An 18,187-nucleotide genomic window follows, 5' to 3' on the forward strand; every position below is an offset into this window, starting at 1 on the left:
CTGGTTTCTCTTTTTTCTTGATTTGTAACTCATTTAAATATTTATTTTTGACCTTTTTTGTTTCAATTTTTTGTGTGCTTTCAATTGTGCAATAATTAACATTCTAATTGTTATTCGCTGGTATAACAAGTATGTATATTAATGTATTTTTAAACTGTCTGCTGTGCGTACTTAAACAGGTTTTATTAGAATAAGAATTACTGAGCTCCTCAGAATAAGTCAGAATATATATATATCATCCTATAATGAATTGCTTTATATTTAATTTAAAAATTTCTTAAATATCTCGGTAGCATTCGGAAACTTTTTTTTAATTATATGCTGACATTGAGAATCAATGATACCATATATTATTTTAATGAATCTTTCAGTATTTTAATACAAATAATTTCAATTTTGTAGTTAAATTTTGCAGAATATGCATTATCATTGTATGTCTTGCTTTAAAGATTAATAATTTCATAAATTGAACAAATAAATTCAATTCATGTTAGCAAGTATAATTCATTTTTTTTAAAATTCAAATTCGATTTTGAGAATATACGTAAATGTATTTGAAATGTTTCAGAACAATGTATGAATCGTAGTATTTTGACACGTTCGAAATTTATGCATTCACTTTAATTGAGACGTCACATTGTGTTGCCTAGCCTGGAATTTGCAGTTATAATTTCTTTGTTCATTTGTCTAAATACGTTCAGCGAAAGTGTGAAATACGTAGATAGATATATGGCGGTAATCGTACCTCTGATATTTGCCAAAGCATTATAGTATAGAGCGAATTTGAATTAATTACCCAACAATTAGCGTCATTATTAATGCGAATTTGTTTATCTGATATCGAAGAAACTAGCTGTGCTTCACTTTCGCTTAGTGGAGATTATTAAGAACTAGAATTCAGAAACAAAAAAAATATAATCACAAATGTATAATGGCATAGAAGAGGAAGAACAAGTTATATGTACACATTGCTATATAGATCAAAAGCTTTGATGAGAAACAGATCTAAATTCTATGATTGATTGTGTTGTTCAAGTATCTTCAAGTATGTATGTTTTTTTTTTTAGGATTTTATTATGCTTTTAAGATATACATTTATTTCGGCACAATTAAGATGAGTCATTAGTGAATCAGATGAATCATTTGACTAAGCGTAAAATTGACTGAATGCCTCATTTAAGCTGTCGTCTGTGATTATCGCATTAAGAAGGAGTTTAAAAAGGCGAAATGAATATAAATAATGAGATACTCACCCGTTTTGAAGTAGGATCAAGTAAATACGCTGCAGGTGTGGGAGAATTCTTTATATATATATGTAAATTGATGATTAAATTCTTAGTAAATACGCCGTTTTCCCTTTCCTGTCGTCGCTCAATAAAAACGGCAGTAAGCGGAAAAAGACAAATCGACTAGAACTTTACATATGTATATCGAAATGAATAGACACATGTACGAGTACGATACGATTTATATATACATATCTGTTTAACACATTGCTGCCGCAAAACTTTAATTTCGTATTCGAAATTCGAATTGAATTAATTGAATTTGCCCTGATTGATTTATGAACTCGACTGGGGGGAATCTGGAAAACTGTGCCAAGAGGCTGATGTCTTTTGCGAAAAAAAAAAAACCAAAAAGAAGGCAAATGCGCTGCTCAAAACGTCGACTGATCTACGCATGCCATACAAAAATAGTTTTATTTTTATAACTTGTGTGCTGGTTTTGATTTTAGTCTCATATTTTTTTTATGGACTTCCCCCACATAAGACACAGCTGTCTTTCCATGCCATGCCCATGTCGATGTCGATGCCGATGTCGATGTCGATGGTGATGGTGATGGCGATGCTGATGTCGTGGCATGCGTTACATATTTAGAATTTGGGAAAAGTAAAGAGCTGTGCAGTCAAGGAAGTTGTAAACTACGCGCACTGCCCATTAAATTGTGATTTGTTCTTAGTTTTCTCTTTTTAGTTTTTCCTTATGCCAATTTTCCGTCTACCATTCCGTTCCAAAGGCCGCGAAATGCTGCGAAATTGCGAACATCTTGCGAGGGGGTAAACAAAAAAATGACGACATGCAAAATGAGCAAAACGCAATGCAAAATTGACGAGAACATCACGAGAAAATACACCTATACTTTCTACTATATACCAAGCTTATGTATTTATACTATGTGTGTAGATGTGTGCGATAAATAAATAAAGATGAAAAATTATGAAAAACAGGCGGCAGGCGGCAACCAGCACTGAGTTCTCTCTATGCTATTCGGGTTTTTCTTTTTTTTTGCTGCTGTTTCTGTTTCTTTTTGTTTTTGGATATTTCAGCGTTTTTAACGGAAAATATTTTTAGCCAAAAGGCTGAGAGTATAAATATTGGAAAACCGAAAGAATTGTGTACGTACATAAATATAGTATGTATGCGAGTACGTGTATATTATGATATCTATAGACATATGGAACTTGGCAACAGTCTCAAAAATAACGCCCACTTCCGCCAGTTAAAGACGGCGAACACTTCATACCAATCATTGTATCCTTTTGTTATCGAGAGCACTTGCAGCACCAACTTTCACAACTTTCGGATCATTTCTATATATATTTCTTTTTTTTTCAATATTTTTGGAATATTCCTTTTTTTTGTAGTCAGTTTTTTTTTGGGGATAAAAACTTATAGCGCACCGATCCGTACACGCTGACGCGTCGCGACACACTGCACCTACGCTCCAAAATTTTGAAAACTCTAAGACAGCCCAAAAAAAAAAGAAAGAAAACAAAAAAAAATATTGTTGAAAAATTCTATTCGAAAATCGTAGAAAATGAAGAACGAAACGAAAGGCAAGAGCGAGAGGGCATCAAGCGGGCGGGAGTGAGAGGCAAAGAGCGGGCCCGGAACTCAAGTGCACGAACGATCCGAACCGAACCAAAACGACGACGACGGCGACGTCGACGACGAGCACGGCAATTCAACGTAGTCGTATGTGCGATGCTCACCATCAGCAGCTGGCCTCCCATGGTCCTCCCGCCGTCTGCTGCCGCCCTGCCCGCCACATTGCCCCCTCCTAGACATCATCATCATCTCCCACCCACACACACGTTTCCGCTGCTGCTGCTGCTGATGTTGCTGCGTTAGAAAATTGTTTCTAAAAACGGACAAAATAGCTTATTAGGGAGGAGTCGCACTCTGCGCTGCTCTGCTTCTGATTCTGCTGCGATGTTTTGTGCTGTGCCAGATCCGATGGCTGCTGTTGTCGGTGCTGCAGTTCACGTCAAAGTTCAAGCGGTTTGCTTAGGTGTAGGCTGTGTTAGGGAAATTCACTTGGCTTTTGTTTAGACTAAACTGGCACTGGCCACACCCAAGAGCAGACCATGTTTCTGTCAGTTCTCAGCGAAAATAAACAACAACGCTAGCAACACACACACACACACAGCGATACAGAAACGAATTGGAAGTCGGAATGTGTTCGCCTGGAATATGAATTTTTATTCTCTAAACATTCCGAATGTTTATGTTTTCGGGACGTAGAATGATGATGCTGCCTGCTGTCCGCTGTTTGTTGCCTGCCGCCTGCCGCTTGCTGCCTGCTCTTTCGCTACCTCTACCTCGGCTGCAGTCTTCGGCTGCTCAAGTGCTCTGGGCCCCGTTTGGGGCGAATAAGGGGAACAAAAAAAGAAAAGAAGGAAAACTCGGATGCTTAGCCAGCTAATATAGCCTAGCTACATATTTGCTTGCCAGCTTCCATTTAACTTTCTCTCACATTGTAAACATTTCACTTGACGCGTTGCTAAATTTAACATTCTCGCTTCACAAAACATCCAAATAAATTACGGAAATAAACAAATTCAAACAAAAAACAAAGCATATCAACGTGAATTCTATACAAAAATTTACCTGCGCTTTGAGTTGCGGTTTCTTTTATCGCTCGAAATTCTACGAAAAAATCAAGATCTGCAAAACGATTGAAGAGGAAACTCTTTGTGAGGACGGCTAACAAATCATAAATAACTTATAGATACTTTTTTATGCTGGTGGAAAAATGAATTATATGTATTATATGTATGAATTATATGCTACATTTTCAATAAAACTCATAAGTATTGTGTTCACAAAGTTATGGACCTACTAAAATAGGTATTTAATATATACAGGAACTTTTATAAAAAAAAATTTTCTTTTAAATGTAAATATTATAGATTAATATTCAGAATAGTTTAAGAAATAACAGCAGTAGAAATTAAAGACGATGCCAGTCAATTAAGTAAGTCAAATCATTGAAGCTCTTTTATTTTACCCATAGAAAATGAATTTTTAATCAAGTCATCAAACAGAATTTTGAGATTAGAGCAAATGAAGCCCTATAGTTATAGCGGCCATATTCTCGCTGCTGAGAAGTTTGTTATTACCTATCATTTTCATGATATGTGATGATTTTGTTTCTGAATTGATTTATAATCTGTAAAATTTTTTTTATTATCAATCCATAAAAGTAAACTATAATTTCTGTAGTCTGTCACATTATAAATTTGTGTACTTGTCAAATAAAACACAAAATTCGTTAAAGTTTTTACCACAAACATGGATGAAATTGAATCAGAGGGCAATGTGAGTGCGGCCAGTGGTGAGGGGTCACCGGAGGCTCCCAGGAATATGGAGCGTGTGGTCAAGAGTATCTGCAGACGCCTCAAGGTGACCGCCTACGATGTGGAACGTGTGCTGCGGGCCAAGGAGCTACTCTCGTGGCTGCAGCGACGCAAAGCGTTTATTAATCTGTTTGGGCTGGACGACGATGATGTGGTGCAGGGAAATCCCGAGGATTTCGCGAGATTAACATCGATTCATAGTCTGAAGATTTTGTCGCGCTTCTCTCCGATGTGTTCGGTGAGTGAGGATTTGACGAATGAGGATATAAGCGAGGACATGTGTCAGCTACCATTCGAGGAGGAACGTTGGGGCAATTTCTTTACGGGCTTTCAGATATTGGACTCAACCGGCGTCATGACCATGAACGAGAATCGCAAGTGCATTGAACTGACCACCGTACGAAGCCAAGAGGACTTTCATACGTATCTGCGTGAGTAAAAAATTACTTTATTTCTCCCTTCAGTTTCCTCGCAACTCATTTCTAGTCTCCGGCATCCGCTGTTTTCTGCTGGATTTGTTCATTGGACCACTGCAAGAGAATCAGGATCTGATTGTGCAGCTGCGTGAGGCAGAGATCGCTGTGTCCAAGGAGTACGGCTTCCCGGTGGTGTCCACCATCTTTGCCAAGTTGTCGCCACGCTATCAATATACCGGCTATCTGAGTCCCCGGATGACCGCGCCAGTCGAGATGAAAAAAGGGCTTTAAAGTGATGCTGACCACGGATCGCAATTACTCGCGCATGTGCACATCGCAAGTGATCTATGTTAATGCCCGCTTCCTGCTCTTCGATCTGAAGGAGTTCGATATCATACTCCTGGGCGATGATATACAGCTGATGGTGCGCTCGGTGCGTCTGGAGCACGTCTATTGTTGTGTCTGTCGACCGGGCATATTGCAATCCTTCATGCCCGTGCTGTTTCCAGCGCGTTGCAGTCGCTTTCGTGTCTCCTACGAGGAGATCGAGGACTTGACCTTCGCTCGTGAGGTGGGCATCAATGTGGTTGTCTCCTACATCTCGGGTAGCGTCGCCTACGTCGATGATATGGAGAAGGTGATGTCGTCGCTGCAGTGCGATGGTCTGCGTCTTTATGCGCGCGTAGTGCTCAACGAGATGAAGGGCTGCGATGGTGAGCTCAATTGGATTGCAGAGCGCTACGATGGTTTCCTTGTAGAGCTGTCCAATCCCGAGAACATTCCGGATATTTTACGTTTGTGTCCCAATGCCGAATGCTTTATGCAGCAGGCGTATGCGGCCAAGAAGCCCATTCTGCTGGATGCATGGACAATTAATGAGGAGAATCTGCGAGTGGATCCATCGCATTACTATTATACCTTCTACTATCCGGACAAATATGTCTTCAAATCGGACAACAATGGACATTCCTTTTACTTTAGTTTTCTCCAAAGTGCCATCTTCGATCACATTGCAGTCGCGGCGCTCTCCAAGATGCCGCATTGCGATGCCTCGCACACGGGAGCTGATGGACTTGCTCGGGCAATTGTCGCCGCCTCCTTGGAGGTGCAAGCCAAGGTCATTGTCGTCTGCGGTGTCACCACACGCATGGTTCAGAAGATCTCGCACTTTCGGCCACAAGCTTCGATTTTGTTTGTCAGCCACATGCGCTCGGCGGAAGATTATGTCTCTCTGTATCATAACGTGACAATGCTTTCATTTCGCACCAAATCCTTTCGAGATCATCGTCGGAATATATTCCGCAAAGCGGTGTTTGGTTTGGCCTATTTGGCCTCACGACAGATTGCCAAACATGGAGAGCCCATCATATTGGTTTACAATTCTGACACGGGCACAACGTTTCCAGAGAAGTATTTGATTTACAAGTTTGATAAATTGCATTTCGTGGAACATTTGTCCGCTTCCCTGTTTCCGACGGCTCAAAACTTTTTGATTAAACCAGGTGAACTTAAAGTTAAACAGTTAAATCACGAAACTCAGTCAAATTTCTCTGGTAAATTGTAATGAATGTGAATTTGGTTTTTAAAGAAATGTATGTTAAACGTGTGCAAGAAAATTCGTTAAGACGTTAAGAAGGTCCTAAATTATTTTAATTAAAAGAATAAATTATTCGCTAATTAAAAACAAATTATTTTAATTTTATTCAAATAGAATACGTATTTAAGTTACATTTTGTATAAAGTTTATTTATTGAAAATTAGTATTTTAAAACCGAAGTCAAAATTAAAGTTTACCTGACTCTGACTCCAACATTTTAAAAACCTATTCGTATATTTTCGATCCTTTCCATTTCAACACTTCTTTTTAAATAAATCAAAAAATGCCATCAACTTTGCGTCGCTTTAAATAGTTTATTTAATGGGAATGTGTTAGTCTTAAATTGTAAGCTATTATGAATTATTATACACAGTTAGATCGTTAGATCTTTCACCTTTCAAAAGACTGTACAGTTAAGTGTTTAAGCCTAAGCTATGGGAACAGTTGCAAATGGATTCGCCTATATACAGTCTCAATATAACGATTACATAAATATATATTTTCATTTAAGATGCATAAATTAGCCACTATACTCGTAGATTGATCGTTGCATAAAAAGCCATAACAATAATAACAAAAAAATAATAATAACTGCCCACACACAAACACACATTAAGTTTGAGTCTGAGTTCGAGTTCCAGTTCCAGTTCGAGTTCAAGGTGTCCTTTGGAGTGCCCTCATTGTGACATGCTCGTAGGCAGCCTTCAGCGTGGTGTAGCAATAGCCGGCCATGCCATTCATTTCGGCCTGGAAATTGGGGCCACCCGTCAGGTCATCGAGGAGCGCCAGCTCTGCTCCTAAATGCGGCACTGCGGCACGCAGCATGCACAGCATCGACAGCGGTATCATATTGTCGGCATTCAGTTGGGATCCCTTTGCTGCTGCAATTAATAAATGAGTAAATTAATTGAAGTCATGTATGAACAAGTCTTATTCGATTTACTTACCGGCCATGGCGTGCTCATAAGCTTCAGTTAGCAGCTCCATGCTGCGCTGTATCACAGTCAACATATCCTGGGGACTAAACTTCTCCTGCAGCTGCTTGAGTGTCTGCACTGCGGCATCGAATTGCGTGGCCAGCATCACAGCATTGAGACAACTGCAAAACATAAGAAAGCAAAAGTAAAGATCATTAATAAATTCGACTGAATGGGACAATGGAAAACAGGTAAAACAGGTAAAAAGATACATTCACATTGTCTAGAGCGCGTCATCAAGCGAAGCTCACAAATTATTGTTATCCCTCTGCTGAATGAAGTGTTACTACAATTATTTATATCCACAGCGAGGCGAGTTCAATGACTTAAAAAAAGCTACAAACAACAAAAGTGTTTCTTCATTTCATTACTGCACAAACTTCCCTCGTTATGCTTAATTTTTGGCGCATGCAGCTTTAATGGCATTTAAGAGGAATTCTACGACTGCGAAAGTAATAAATTACGATCGCGAACAACACAAATCCCAAATTTAGAGAATCGCAATCGTAAAGATTGTGATAATTCTGTGTTCTGTGTCCATACCTGTCATGGCCCAGCAACTGAACCAGCTCGTCATCGCTCAGCTTCTCGGCATGATTCAAGTTTTGTCTGTAGATCTCATCCTTGCGATTATACTTGTTAGCATAGAGCACAAAGAGTGTGGAATAAATGCCCTCGGACAGCACAAGTGGATAAAGCAGCGTTATGTGTGAGATCACCTCCCTGGTGCCCTCCAGGTGACAATAATCCTCGGGCAAGGCAGGAAACATTTTGCGCACAAAACGATAGATACGTCTCGAGATCGATTCCCACTCCCGCATCGCCTGTTTGGCCAGAATGGGCGTGGGTTTCACCTTCCAATAGCCATACGAGTAATGAAAGCAGTTGGCAATGCGCTCGTTCAGCGCATACAACGGATGATGGCGATCCTTGAAGGCCTGTTCCAGGTACAAACGTATGCAGCTAACATCATGCTCCGTGAGCTGCGAAGCCATGCCAAAACTGGGCACTTGCTCCAGCATTGCACTCGTCGTCGAGGTTGTGGACGTGATCGAGCAGTTGCTGTTCTTCCTCAGCTTTGATATGTTGTTATTGTTGTTATTATTATTGTGGTTTGTATGGTTGTGTGTCATACTGCTGAAGCTGCTGCTCAGATTGCCAGCGCCAGTGTCGCCATTGTAGCTGCGATTCAACAGACTCTCGTCCAGACCAAAGCTAACCAAGCTGCGCGAATCCATTGTCGAGTTGTGGCCAATCGAGAGCAAACTATCCGAACGCTGCAGCTGATCTAGTTTGTGGCACAGCGTCTCTTGTGAGTGAATGCGACGCGGCGTCGAATTGAGCATACTCAGCGTGGGTTGGTGTTGTTGCTTGCCACTCAGAGAGGTCTGCGATGGCGGCGTGCTGCTCGATGCAGGCAATAATGGCGACGACGACTTTTGTGGCAGCGGCAAACTCAGCAGTATGTTGCTGAAATAGTTGCCTGGCTTGGCCGCTTCACGTGCCCGCTGCTTGTTCATGTAGATGGCAATACAGCTCCAGATCTGCGCAGTGCTCAGCGTTGTCTTTGACGACTTCCTCAACGTGCCCATGGAAAGATTAAGCAAGGGACTGCTGTTGCTGCTGATCATGCTGCAATTGGCCACATCCGACTCAAAGTTATGAAACAATGCGCGCCACTTGCGATTATGATCCACCAGCATGCGACCAAGTGAGCTGCAAGCAAGCAGTAAATATTATTATCTTGTTTAAAATAAACTCACTTTCTTACTCACCTGGGATACTTGGGAAAGCGTCGATTAAGCGCCAGCTCACCAGTTTGTATGCGCACCGTTTCCCAGCTGCCGCTGAGATGGCCAAACATCTTGTTGCCAATCAGCTCATAGTTGTCATCGTCCTCCTCACTAGCACCCAGAGTAGGGCCCGCATCTCCACTGGGCATATAATACTCGCCACGTCCATTCGGTCCCTGGAGCGTCAGCTCGCCCTCGTAGTAATAATCGTTCTCAAAGACCGCCACACCGTTGCCAGTTAGATCATCGCTGGCAAAGTTACCTTCAAAGTAGTCACCACGATTCGTGATGCAGCTGCCAATGCCACAGCGTTTGTTGTCCGCAAACATGCCCATGTACTTGTCGCCACTCAGCAGATCCTCCATGACACCATAGCCACTACGTGTGTTCGCCATGTATTCGCCCACATAGATGTAGCGATTGTTGCGCATCATGCCATGGCCATGGAAGAGTCCCTCACAAAAGTTGCCCTCATACACCTCCGTGTCATTGCCACTGCCATTGATTTCGTAGACGCCGTAGCCATGAAAACGTCCGCCTTTAAAGTTGCCCACATAGACGCCAGTGGAGGGAATGACCATCTTGCCGTAACCTATGGAGAAGGAGTTTATGAAATGAGTTAAAGAGAAACAGTGAATTGAATGTACTCTATTGTCCAATTGTCCACTATTGCCTGCTACAGCGCATCGAAATTCTCAGAAATCATTCATTATACGGGTATTATCAAATGCACCAAATTAAGAGAGTTATTGGATTAATACCGTTGTTAAAGAAATATATCTATTAAACTACAGAACCATTGAAACTAATTTAGAGTCCAGCGCTAAAAATTGATATGAATTGGCTATAAATGCATACGGATAGACAGAAAGACGGATAAGTCTGTAGCTCATAGTAAAGACACAAAAGATAGACGTAATACTGAGTAATACATAGCTCTAGCATTTTTACACAAATCTAGCTATAAATACAGACGGACAGACAGTCAGATGAAGAGGCAGTTAATTTCATTACTTTGCAACTACTCTAAGGTCTTAGAAGTGCCTTCTTCTAGTTGTTCTGTACATTCCCGATAGTCACTTAGGTATAATGACCTTCTACCCCTCATGTATAAAAAATACTGATTTTAAATGGTTGCTCACCTTCGATGACGCCGTGATGCACTTCGCCGCAGTAGACACTACCATCGGGATACTCCAGATAGCAGTTGCCATGCAGCACGCCCTTGCGCCACGTGCCACACGCCTTGACCCTCGCATACTTAGGATGCTCTCGACTGTACTCATAGGCCGCGGAGCGCACGCTGGGCACCGGGCTGCCCAAGGGTCGCCCCAAAGCAGCCACAATGCTTGACTGCAGCTGATCCAGCCAAACCTTGCGCGATTCCGATTTGCGGGTGAGCAGCACAAAACTCTTCTCCGGCGTGGTTACTCGCAGTCCCAGCTCGCCTTCGGACCATACCCAGAGCGCATTCAGCGGATATGTGTACAGATGACGGCTGCCCAGCTGGCATAGGAAGTCAGAGAAGAGTATAAAGCTATTGCTGGACATGCTAATTCCGGTGATATCCAGCTTGAGCGGCACCAGCGCCGATGTGAGTATGACGCGTCGTTTTCGTTCGCGCAGATGCGCAATGCGTGGCGTGCACTCTTTACTGCTCCAGAATTCTTTGGTATTCACAGCCAACTCTTGGCTAATGCAACTGAGACGCGCAAACTCCGACCAGGCCAGGCGGTGCTCCTCGTACTCCGGCTGCGTCTTCACCAGCAGCTCCATGAACTGTATGAACTGCTGATAGACACCAAATGGCTGCTGAAACAGCCGCGTCAGATAGCTCTCCTCAGCCAGTTCGGCGAGCGGATTGTGATTACTCAATGGCGGAGCTGCTATGGTGGCCACCGCCTCCCCAAATCCATTCACCGACAGCACATCGCAGTAGGCACGCGTGTAGCCCTCAAAGAGTTCGATGTACTCGCGATGATAGCAGATGAACAACAGATCCGCTGGCTGCACGTAGTCCGCCCGATAGAAGCCCTCCAGCGAGTGCAGTGTCGCCGTCACCAGACACACAATGCGCTCCCATTGCAACAAGAGCGGCGCCAGAGCTGGCAGCTCCCAGATGAGCAACGTTTGCACCGCCTGACGTTGCTTGAGCAGCAGCTGTAGCTGCGATTCCAGGTGACTGAGAAAGTAGTGATACTGTCGCTGGAATTGGCGGCAATTCTGCAACGTATAGCCGCCGGCGCAGTGCAGCAAACGCATCTGACGTGGCCATGCGGCGCCCAGCTGCAGATGCAGCAGTGTCTGCTCATATGTACTGGACTGAGATTGAGCATGTGGCAAGGTTTGCAGGATTTGTCCCGCTGCATTCAGCAGCAGCGTACGATAGTCACCGCAGGTGGCCTCCAGCGCCGTCTGCTGTTCCGATGTCAGCTGCTCCGCTAGACAGATTTCCATAGGCGAACTGAGATCTTCGCCCAACTGTTCACGATTGTTGAGTCCCCAGTGATAAAGCCGTCCGTCCAAAGTGCGTGCCACGCTGTGTTGCCTGCCCGCCGCAATGCTGCAGACGCCCATGCCGTCTAGCTTCTCCAACCGCGCCACATGCGCACGTCGAATGTGATCCCCGGTACCGAGTAATCCACCATTGACGGCGCCAAACGTGAAGAGCTGCGTGTGTAGCAAGGAGTAACCCTGTTGCAGCAGATGCCGCGTATTCGCCGCAAAACTGTGCTCCGAGCTGCCGCTGTGCAAGGACTTGAGGGATCCCGCCTGCGATTCGTCGGGTAACTGTTCCTGCTGCAGCTGGAGTACATCATCTGCGAGCTGATGCGGTGCCAACAGCATTACAAAATGCTCATCACCGGCGGCCAAGTCGAGCAGCTGTTTACCCTCCTCGCATAGACGCATGTGCCGCGGCTGCTCCGCATTGAAGACCTCGCCACAGCTGCCCAGTACATAGGTGGCGCCGCTGACGCTGACAAAGACCACGCCCTGTGCAGAGCAACAGACACGACGCATGGAGACGCCCTCGTCGTGCAGCTCGAGCGGATCAAAGCTCAGGATTTGCCAGGCATTGGGTCGATAACAGTTGCCCGTAATGAGCTGTTGTTGCACACTGCCATTGGCAAGCACCACAAACAGTTGACGATTCCCACGACAGAAATCCACGTCGACCACGTCCGTGCGCAGCAGACACAGTTCCAGCATCTTGCTGTTAGGCAGCAGATGAGCGGAGTACAACGATTGATCGGCGGTCAGCAGTAACAGCCAATTAGTTGAAGCTCCTCCCGCCTCCGTCTCCCGCCCCTCATCGACGCCTACGGAGCAAAGTCGCAATGCGGGCGATCGTGTCAAGGGCGGTACCCCCTTCCACTGCAGCTGCAACGCCTGGCCATCGTAGTAGACGACAAATGCTTCCCCAGACTCAAACTGGGAACTGGACATTGTATTTTGTTGTTGTTGTTGCCGTTGCTGTTATTTTCGTGGGTGACTCCTTCCAGTTTTGTAACACGCAATTGCAAACTACACTCTTCTTATTTACTTATTTACACACACAAACACACATACTGCTCGCATCGCGTCCAATTGCTCAGCTCAGCATTCTTCACGTTGTCGTATAAATGTGTAAATTGCAATTGCTGCAAATAAATTTGCAACGGGAACGCGTTTCCAAATACAATACCAATTAGATTCTTACAAGTTTTTATTTTTGTGATGGTTTTGCGAGCAAGTGTGACCGCGGCACCAAAAAATAAATGCAATGCCAACCGCAAAAAGCACTAAAACCTACACTAGCCAACATAGCTGAAGTTAGATTATTAAATATTTAAATATTACGTAGATTATTTATTTATTTACTGTTTACATATATTTAAAATTAGGCTGTTATGTGTTGACAATTGTTTTTTATTTTCTTAATGGAATACTTTGCTTTTATAAATTCGAATTGGTATTGTTTTAATTGGACCCAGTTCACTTGACCATCCTGCATCGCTGGTATATTTCCGTATGTCGTATAATTAGCCAGAGCTGGTCACATTGGTTTCTTGTTAACAGCTGCGCTGCTGGCAAAAATTGTTGTTCAATTGTTGTGTTTTTTGTTTACCACGCCAAAAATGTAGCTTATTCGCTCTGCAGTGCGTATAAAACAAACAAATTACATAAACTACTGCTATATTTAGCAACTAACAAGGACACAAGACGCCAGCAAGTTTGTAAATGAGTTAGTTTGCTTTTCCCAGATTGCTAAACTTCTAACTTCAATTGTAGATTCACGATGGACTCCGACAGCAGTTGTGGTGCCGCAGCCTTGGCCGATGATTCGGGGCTGTTCAGCTGTAGCAGCGAAACGGAGACAGAGGAGGCAACAAACCATTCCAACAAGGAACAGCAGCAGGATCACAAGGATTCGCTATTTCTGGTGACGCAGGAACTGCGAAAATCGCGCAATGAAGTGGAACGTCTGAGTAAATCAGAACAATGGTACAGACATGAGCTGCAGACGCAAAAACATAATCGTCTGGCTACGCTGGAGCGTCTTTATGCACAGGAGCGTAAATACATGTTGGAGAATCAGAGATTGCAGCAGGAATCGCAACAGCTGCAAGCGAAATGCGCCACGCTGCAAAGCTCTGCACATACAGCAGCTGCTGTAGCAATACAGCCTCTTCCGTTGGAAGCAGATCAATCAAGCAGCATTGCAAATACTTTTGAGTCAGAGCAGCAGCAGGCGCGACTCATGGATCAGCGACAACTGATTGAAGTGCTGCGCAAGCAGAAGAAAGCACTCTTGGAGGACATACAGCGTTTAAGTCTGGATAGCGACGACAAGCTGCTGCAATTGCAACACCAATTGGCCGGCGTGGAGCTCGAGAACAAACACATGACTCGCCAGTGCAAGCAGCTGTTGGATGAGCAACGAGAATTAGCGCACAAACTGGAATTGAAAGCGTCTACGTTACACACTGTGGCAGCGGAGCGAGATCAACTGCGTCAAGTGATCGCGGAACTAACCGAGACGCTGCAAACCCAGGAGCAGCTAATGGCGTTGAAAGAGCGAGAGTTTGTGGAACTGAAGCAACACTATCAGCAAAAATTAAGCAGTGAGTGTAGCGTAGATGCCATGCACAGCTATAGTTTGGCATTCCATAGCGAGATCAATGCCAAGACTAGCGAAATAGCTGCTCTGAAACACGCACTGCACGATCTTCAAACGGAATTGCAAGTGATGTCACAACTGCAAGCGCAGAACGAGCAACAGCAGCGGCAACTGGAGGAGCTCAACTTTCAGCTCGAGGCACAGCAACTGGAGCAGGCGCTAAAAGACGCTCGCCTCGAGGATTTGTCAGCTGAGAAGGCAGCGCTCGCTGATGAGTTGCAGGCAACACAGCAAATGGTGCACAATTTGGAGCATCAACTGGTTGAGCTACACAAACAATATGCAGAGACGTGCACAAAATGCGAGCACACCAAAGTGCAATTGGAGACGCAGCAAAGTCAGAATGTGGAGCAACAGCAGCAACTGTTGCAGCTACGAGAGCAACTGGCTCACTATGTGCAACAGTGCAGTAAACTGAGTGAAGCGGTGCTGCAAATGGAGAACAAATTAGAGCAACAACAGCAGCGAAAAGCAGCACAAGTTCAGGGCACTCAAACACCAGCTGTTGTCAAGGATAACTGTGAGCTGGAGGAACGCATTGCGATGCTCGAGGAACAGCTGGAGGCAGTGAAGAAACAAAAGCAACAAACAGTTGCTTTGTTGCAGAAATTGTTGCAGCAACAGGATGCAAAAATACGCAACACCAATGAAATGGAGGCGGACTGGAGGCAGCTGCTGGAAGCCTTGCAAGCCACACAACAAATGGAGCAACAAGTGCAACTGCAATTGCAACAAAAAGCCGAGGAACTGCATCAATTGAATGAGCTGTTTGCCCAGCAAAACGAGCAACTGCAGCAATTGCAATTGCTGAGTCAGGCGCATGAAACGCAAAACAACAATGAGCTGCAGCAACTCAAGCAGACGCAAGCCTCAGATGCAGTTGCTCTAAGTGAACTGCGAGCACAAGTGCAGGCGTTGCTCGAGGAACGTGAGAATGCGCCTAGGCAGCGGCACAAAACACTGGTGCAAGTGCTGGAAGTGGAAACTGGTCGCAAATTGCAGCACGTCAAGAATTGGCCGCAGCTAACTAAAATGCTGCGGCAGGAGTTGAGAGCCGCTAAAGCTGTAGCAGAGCTCCCAGCGCTGAAAATGAAACTGGTCAAAATAAATGGTAAACACGAGCAGGCACTGGCCAGGATTAAGGTGAGAAACTGGATAGTTAATATCTAAATCGAATTGGCTTACTAATTCAGTGATATTTTGTTAGTTCCTGGAGGAAACATTGGCCGCGGAAAGAGCTCGTTTCGAATCATCCGATTCGGGTAAGTCAACAGCAAGCAGTGCGCCAATGGAACCAGCGCATGAAGTCGCCAATCTCATTGATGACTACAAAAAGGTAAAACACACTGAAATACCAATTACAAATACACTTTAACGAATTCTTATCTTCGCAGCTCATTCAACAAACAGCCCAGGAGACGGGACGTCCACGCAACAGTTACATACTGGAGCTCATTGAGCGCAGTCAACGTTGCCAGCCAAATTTGTGCCAATTGAGCGAGGATCTAGACGCTTGCCGTGAGGATATGCTGGATCTAAATAAACTGCTCGCCAGTCTGGAGCCGAGCTCAACTCGGCCAACGCCCATGCCCTCCTTGATGGAGGAGCTACGCGCGGTTGCCGAGCAGACTTGAGCAGTCATATCCAATTACAATTAGTCATTTGATTTAGATAGCTTCAATTTATTTTTGTACTTAATTTGTGTTCTTTTGTTTTATGTTATTGTCTTTCTTTTGAAAAGAAACAATCTAGGTTTTTTGTTAATTTTGTCATTGAATTGTGCAATTCTGTGAGTGAATAACCCAAAAGATTAGTCTGACCCACCTATGTAAAACTACTTCCAGGCTAACTAGTCCCGCAACTTATTGCTGCCTTCACACCTATTACTACTATTATTTATTTAAGAATCCACTCAAAACTATGCTAATAACCCAAACTATTTCGAATATAATCATAGAGAAAATATGACTATTTTTGTAGAACTCTTAAGGTAAACGAAATTCCAATTAAACAATTATAGTATTTAAAAAACGGATATAAACAAAACGTATGGTGGATATTTACAACTTATGTTATTCTGTTCAGTTTGAAAATTGTCTAATATATTTATTTGATTCGAACAATATATTAAATTGATACAAAATGAAAAATGCATTAAATAAATTACAAAACATAAAGGATTGCTGCAATTTATGTAAGTGTAATGGTATGCTGTTAAATTGCGAATAGGTAAATAGAGATCCACAACAGATGTTTAAGTCAATTCAAATCGATTTCTCACATTTCCATTTGGCGGCGGCATCGTTTTATATGGGATCTGGCATTGTCAACGCCTGAGCTGGATCGTGCCAAGACCGAGACCGAGGCTAAGCCTGGCTGGCATTGACTGTGATATTGGTGATGTTGCTAGTGACTAAGGTAATGTTGCACTGCGGCCACTTGGGTATTGATAAATGCGTTGAAAACTAAGCGACCGCCCAGTAGATTTGCACCCAAGCGATGCCGTTGCTGTTGACGTTGCTGTGGCCCTCGCCCTTGTGCCTTTTGGGGCACACAGGGCACAATCGCTGGCCAAATTCAATTGGCGCAATTTTTCATCGTTTCCCAGTGCCTTTAAGGGGATACCGCGGATCCTTTGCTCTCAACTCTTGTTGCTGTTGGCTCTTGTCTATTGTTGCTGCTGCCTTTGCTATTGTTGTTGTTGTTGTTGTTGCTGCCCTAGCAATTGTTCTTTTGCTGCGGCTCAAGGTTGTTTATTTTGAAAAATCACCAGCTCCACTGAGTGAGAGAGAGAGCACGAGAGGGGACGAGGTGAGAGGAAGGTCGGTGGAACATCGTGGCCATGTGGCCGGACTGGGATTTAATTCAATGCCTGGACATTTATAAATTGCATTCAATTTATACACAACACGAAAGCGTGATTTTTACATTTTTACAATCTAGTGAATAATAGATCAGCGTCGTCCACTCGTTACTGCCCTTCTGCCACAGTTGGTTGCGAGTTGATGTTGTTGCCCGCCGTTGTTGTTGTTGTTGTTGTTGCCACACCGCTCTCTGCCCCACAACGTTTCGTTCGGTCAGACCACAAATGTCATTATTATCATTTGTTTTAATTATTTTCCACTTTATATGTGCAACGAATCCCAATTACAACTTCATTTTCATAAGTATTTCAATGAACTTGTAATGACATTAAATTTAATTAGTTGCGATTTCCATGCGATTTCGATTTTTAGAGATATTTTATTTTATATTTTAATTTTTTTATTTATATTTTAATAATAAGTACTTCATATTTTCTTTATCGATTGTAAATATTTTTTATTGATGCCATTTAAATTCAAACAGATTGTGATCAATTAATAGTTTATATACTTTTCAGGCTAGTTACGAGGAAGTAAATAAATTAATAGTTATATAGTTAAAATTGAAATTATTATTACATTATCATTTATATATAAAAAACCAATAGATACAGAATTTTGTAATATTATAAATATGTTCATTGTTTGTTTCATTATGTTTGCGTTAATATTTTTAAGAGTAGAAAATAAAATATGTTATTAAAATGTAGATTTACTTTTTGATTTGAATTACAAATAT

The 18,187-nt window shown here is 43.2% G+C and overlaps 3 protein-coding genes across 4 annotated transcripts; 2 read left to right on the forward strand and 1 right to left on the reverse strand.

Annotated features, from left to right (window-relative positions):
- The first annotated feature begins 4,478 nt into the window (after positions 1 to 4,478).
- Positions 4,479 to 6,725, forward strand: LOC133846459 (uncharacterized). Its single transcript, XM_062281453.1, is given in 3 exon segments — positions 4,479 to 5,071; positions 5,127 to 5,314; positions 5,316 to 6,725. Coding segments are annotated over 3 exon segments (1,989 nt in total). The 5' UTR covers positions 4,479 to 4,575; the 3' UTR covers positions 6,621 to 6,725.
- Positions 6,726 to 6,926: 201 nt separating this feature from the next.
- LOC133846457 (alsin homolog) lies at positions 6,927 to 13,160 on the reverse strand. Of its 2 annotated transcripts, none has more exons than XM_062281451.1 (5): positions 10,566 to 13,160; positions 9,406 to 10,015; positions 8,174 to 9,346; positions 7,601 to 7,752; positions 6,927 to 7,531 (listed from the first exon to the last, which is right to left on the reverse strand). In XM_062281451.1, exons 1-5 carry the CDS (start codon positions 12,868 to 12,870, stop codon positions 7,308 to 7,310), a joined length of 4,464 nt encoding a protein of 1,487 aa, XP_062137435.1. In that variant the 5' UTR covers positions 12,871 to 13,160; the 3' UTR covers positions 6,927 to 7,307. The 2 variants fall into 2 exon arrangements, with proteins under 2 accessions (XP_062137435.1, XP_062137434.1); XM_062281450.1 differs by having other exon boundaries at positions 6,927 to 7,534.
- Positions 13,161 to 13,469: 309 nt separating this feature from the next.
- LOC133846458 (golgin subfamily A member 6-like protein 4) lies at positions 13,470 to 16,709 on the forward strand. Its single transcript, XM_062281452.1, has 4 exons — positions 13,470 to 13,636; positions 13,696 to 15,727; positions 15,792 to 15,920; positions 15,979 to 16,709. Exons 2-4 carry the CDS (start codon positions 13,703 to 13,705, stop codon positions 16,216 to 16,218), a joined length of 2,394 nt encoding a protein of 797 aa, XP_062137436.1. The 5' UTR covers positions 13,470 to 13,636; positions 13,696 to 13,702; the 3' UTR covers positions 16,219 to 16,709.
- The last annotated feature ends 1,478 nt before the right edge of the window (positions 16,710 to 18,187 follow it).

This window comes from Drosophila sulfurigaster, chromosome 3 (assembly GCF_023558435.1).
Source record: "Drosophila sulfurigaster albostrigata strain 15112-1811.04 chromosome 3, ASM2355843v2, whole genome shotgun sequence".
Taxonomy (NCBI): domain Eukaryota; kingdom Metazoa; phylum Arthropoda; class Insecta; order Diptera; family Drosophilidae; genus Drosophila; species Drosophila sulfurigaster.

Bases quoted from the DNA above. Each gene is read 5' to 3' on its own strand.
- LOC133846458 (XM_062281452.1), top strand. From the start codon at position 13,703: ATGGACTCCGACAGCAGTTGTGGTGCCGCAGCCTTGGCCGATGATTCG. The intron at 15,728-15,791 runs GTGAGAAACTGG...ATATTTTGTTAG, and splicing joins AGGCACTGGCCAGGATTAAG to TTCCTGGAGGAAACATTGGC. The intron at 15,921-15,978 runs GTAAAACACACT...TTATCTTCGCAG, and splicing joins TCATTGATGACTACAAAAAG to CTCATTCAACAAACAGCCCA.
- LOC133846457 (XM_062281450.1), bottom strand. From the start codon at position 12,870: ATGTCCAGTTCCCAGTTTGAGTCTGGGGAAGCATTTGTCGTCTACTAC. The intron at 9,347-9,405 runs GTGAGTAAGAAA...GCTTGCTTGCAG, and splicing joins CGCTTTCCCAAGTATCCCAG to CTCACTTGGTCGCATGCTGG. The intron at 7,753-8,173 runs GTATGGACACAG...TATGTTTTGCAG, and splicing joins CAGTTGCTGGGCCATGACAG to TTGTCTCAATGCTGTGATGC.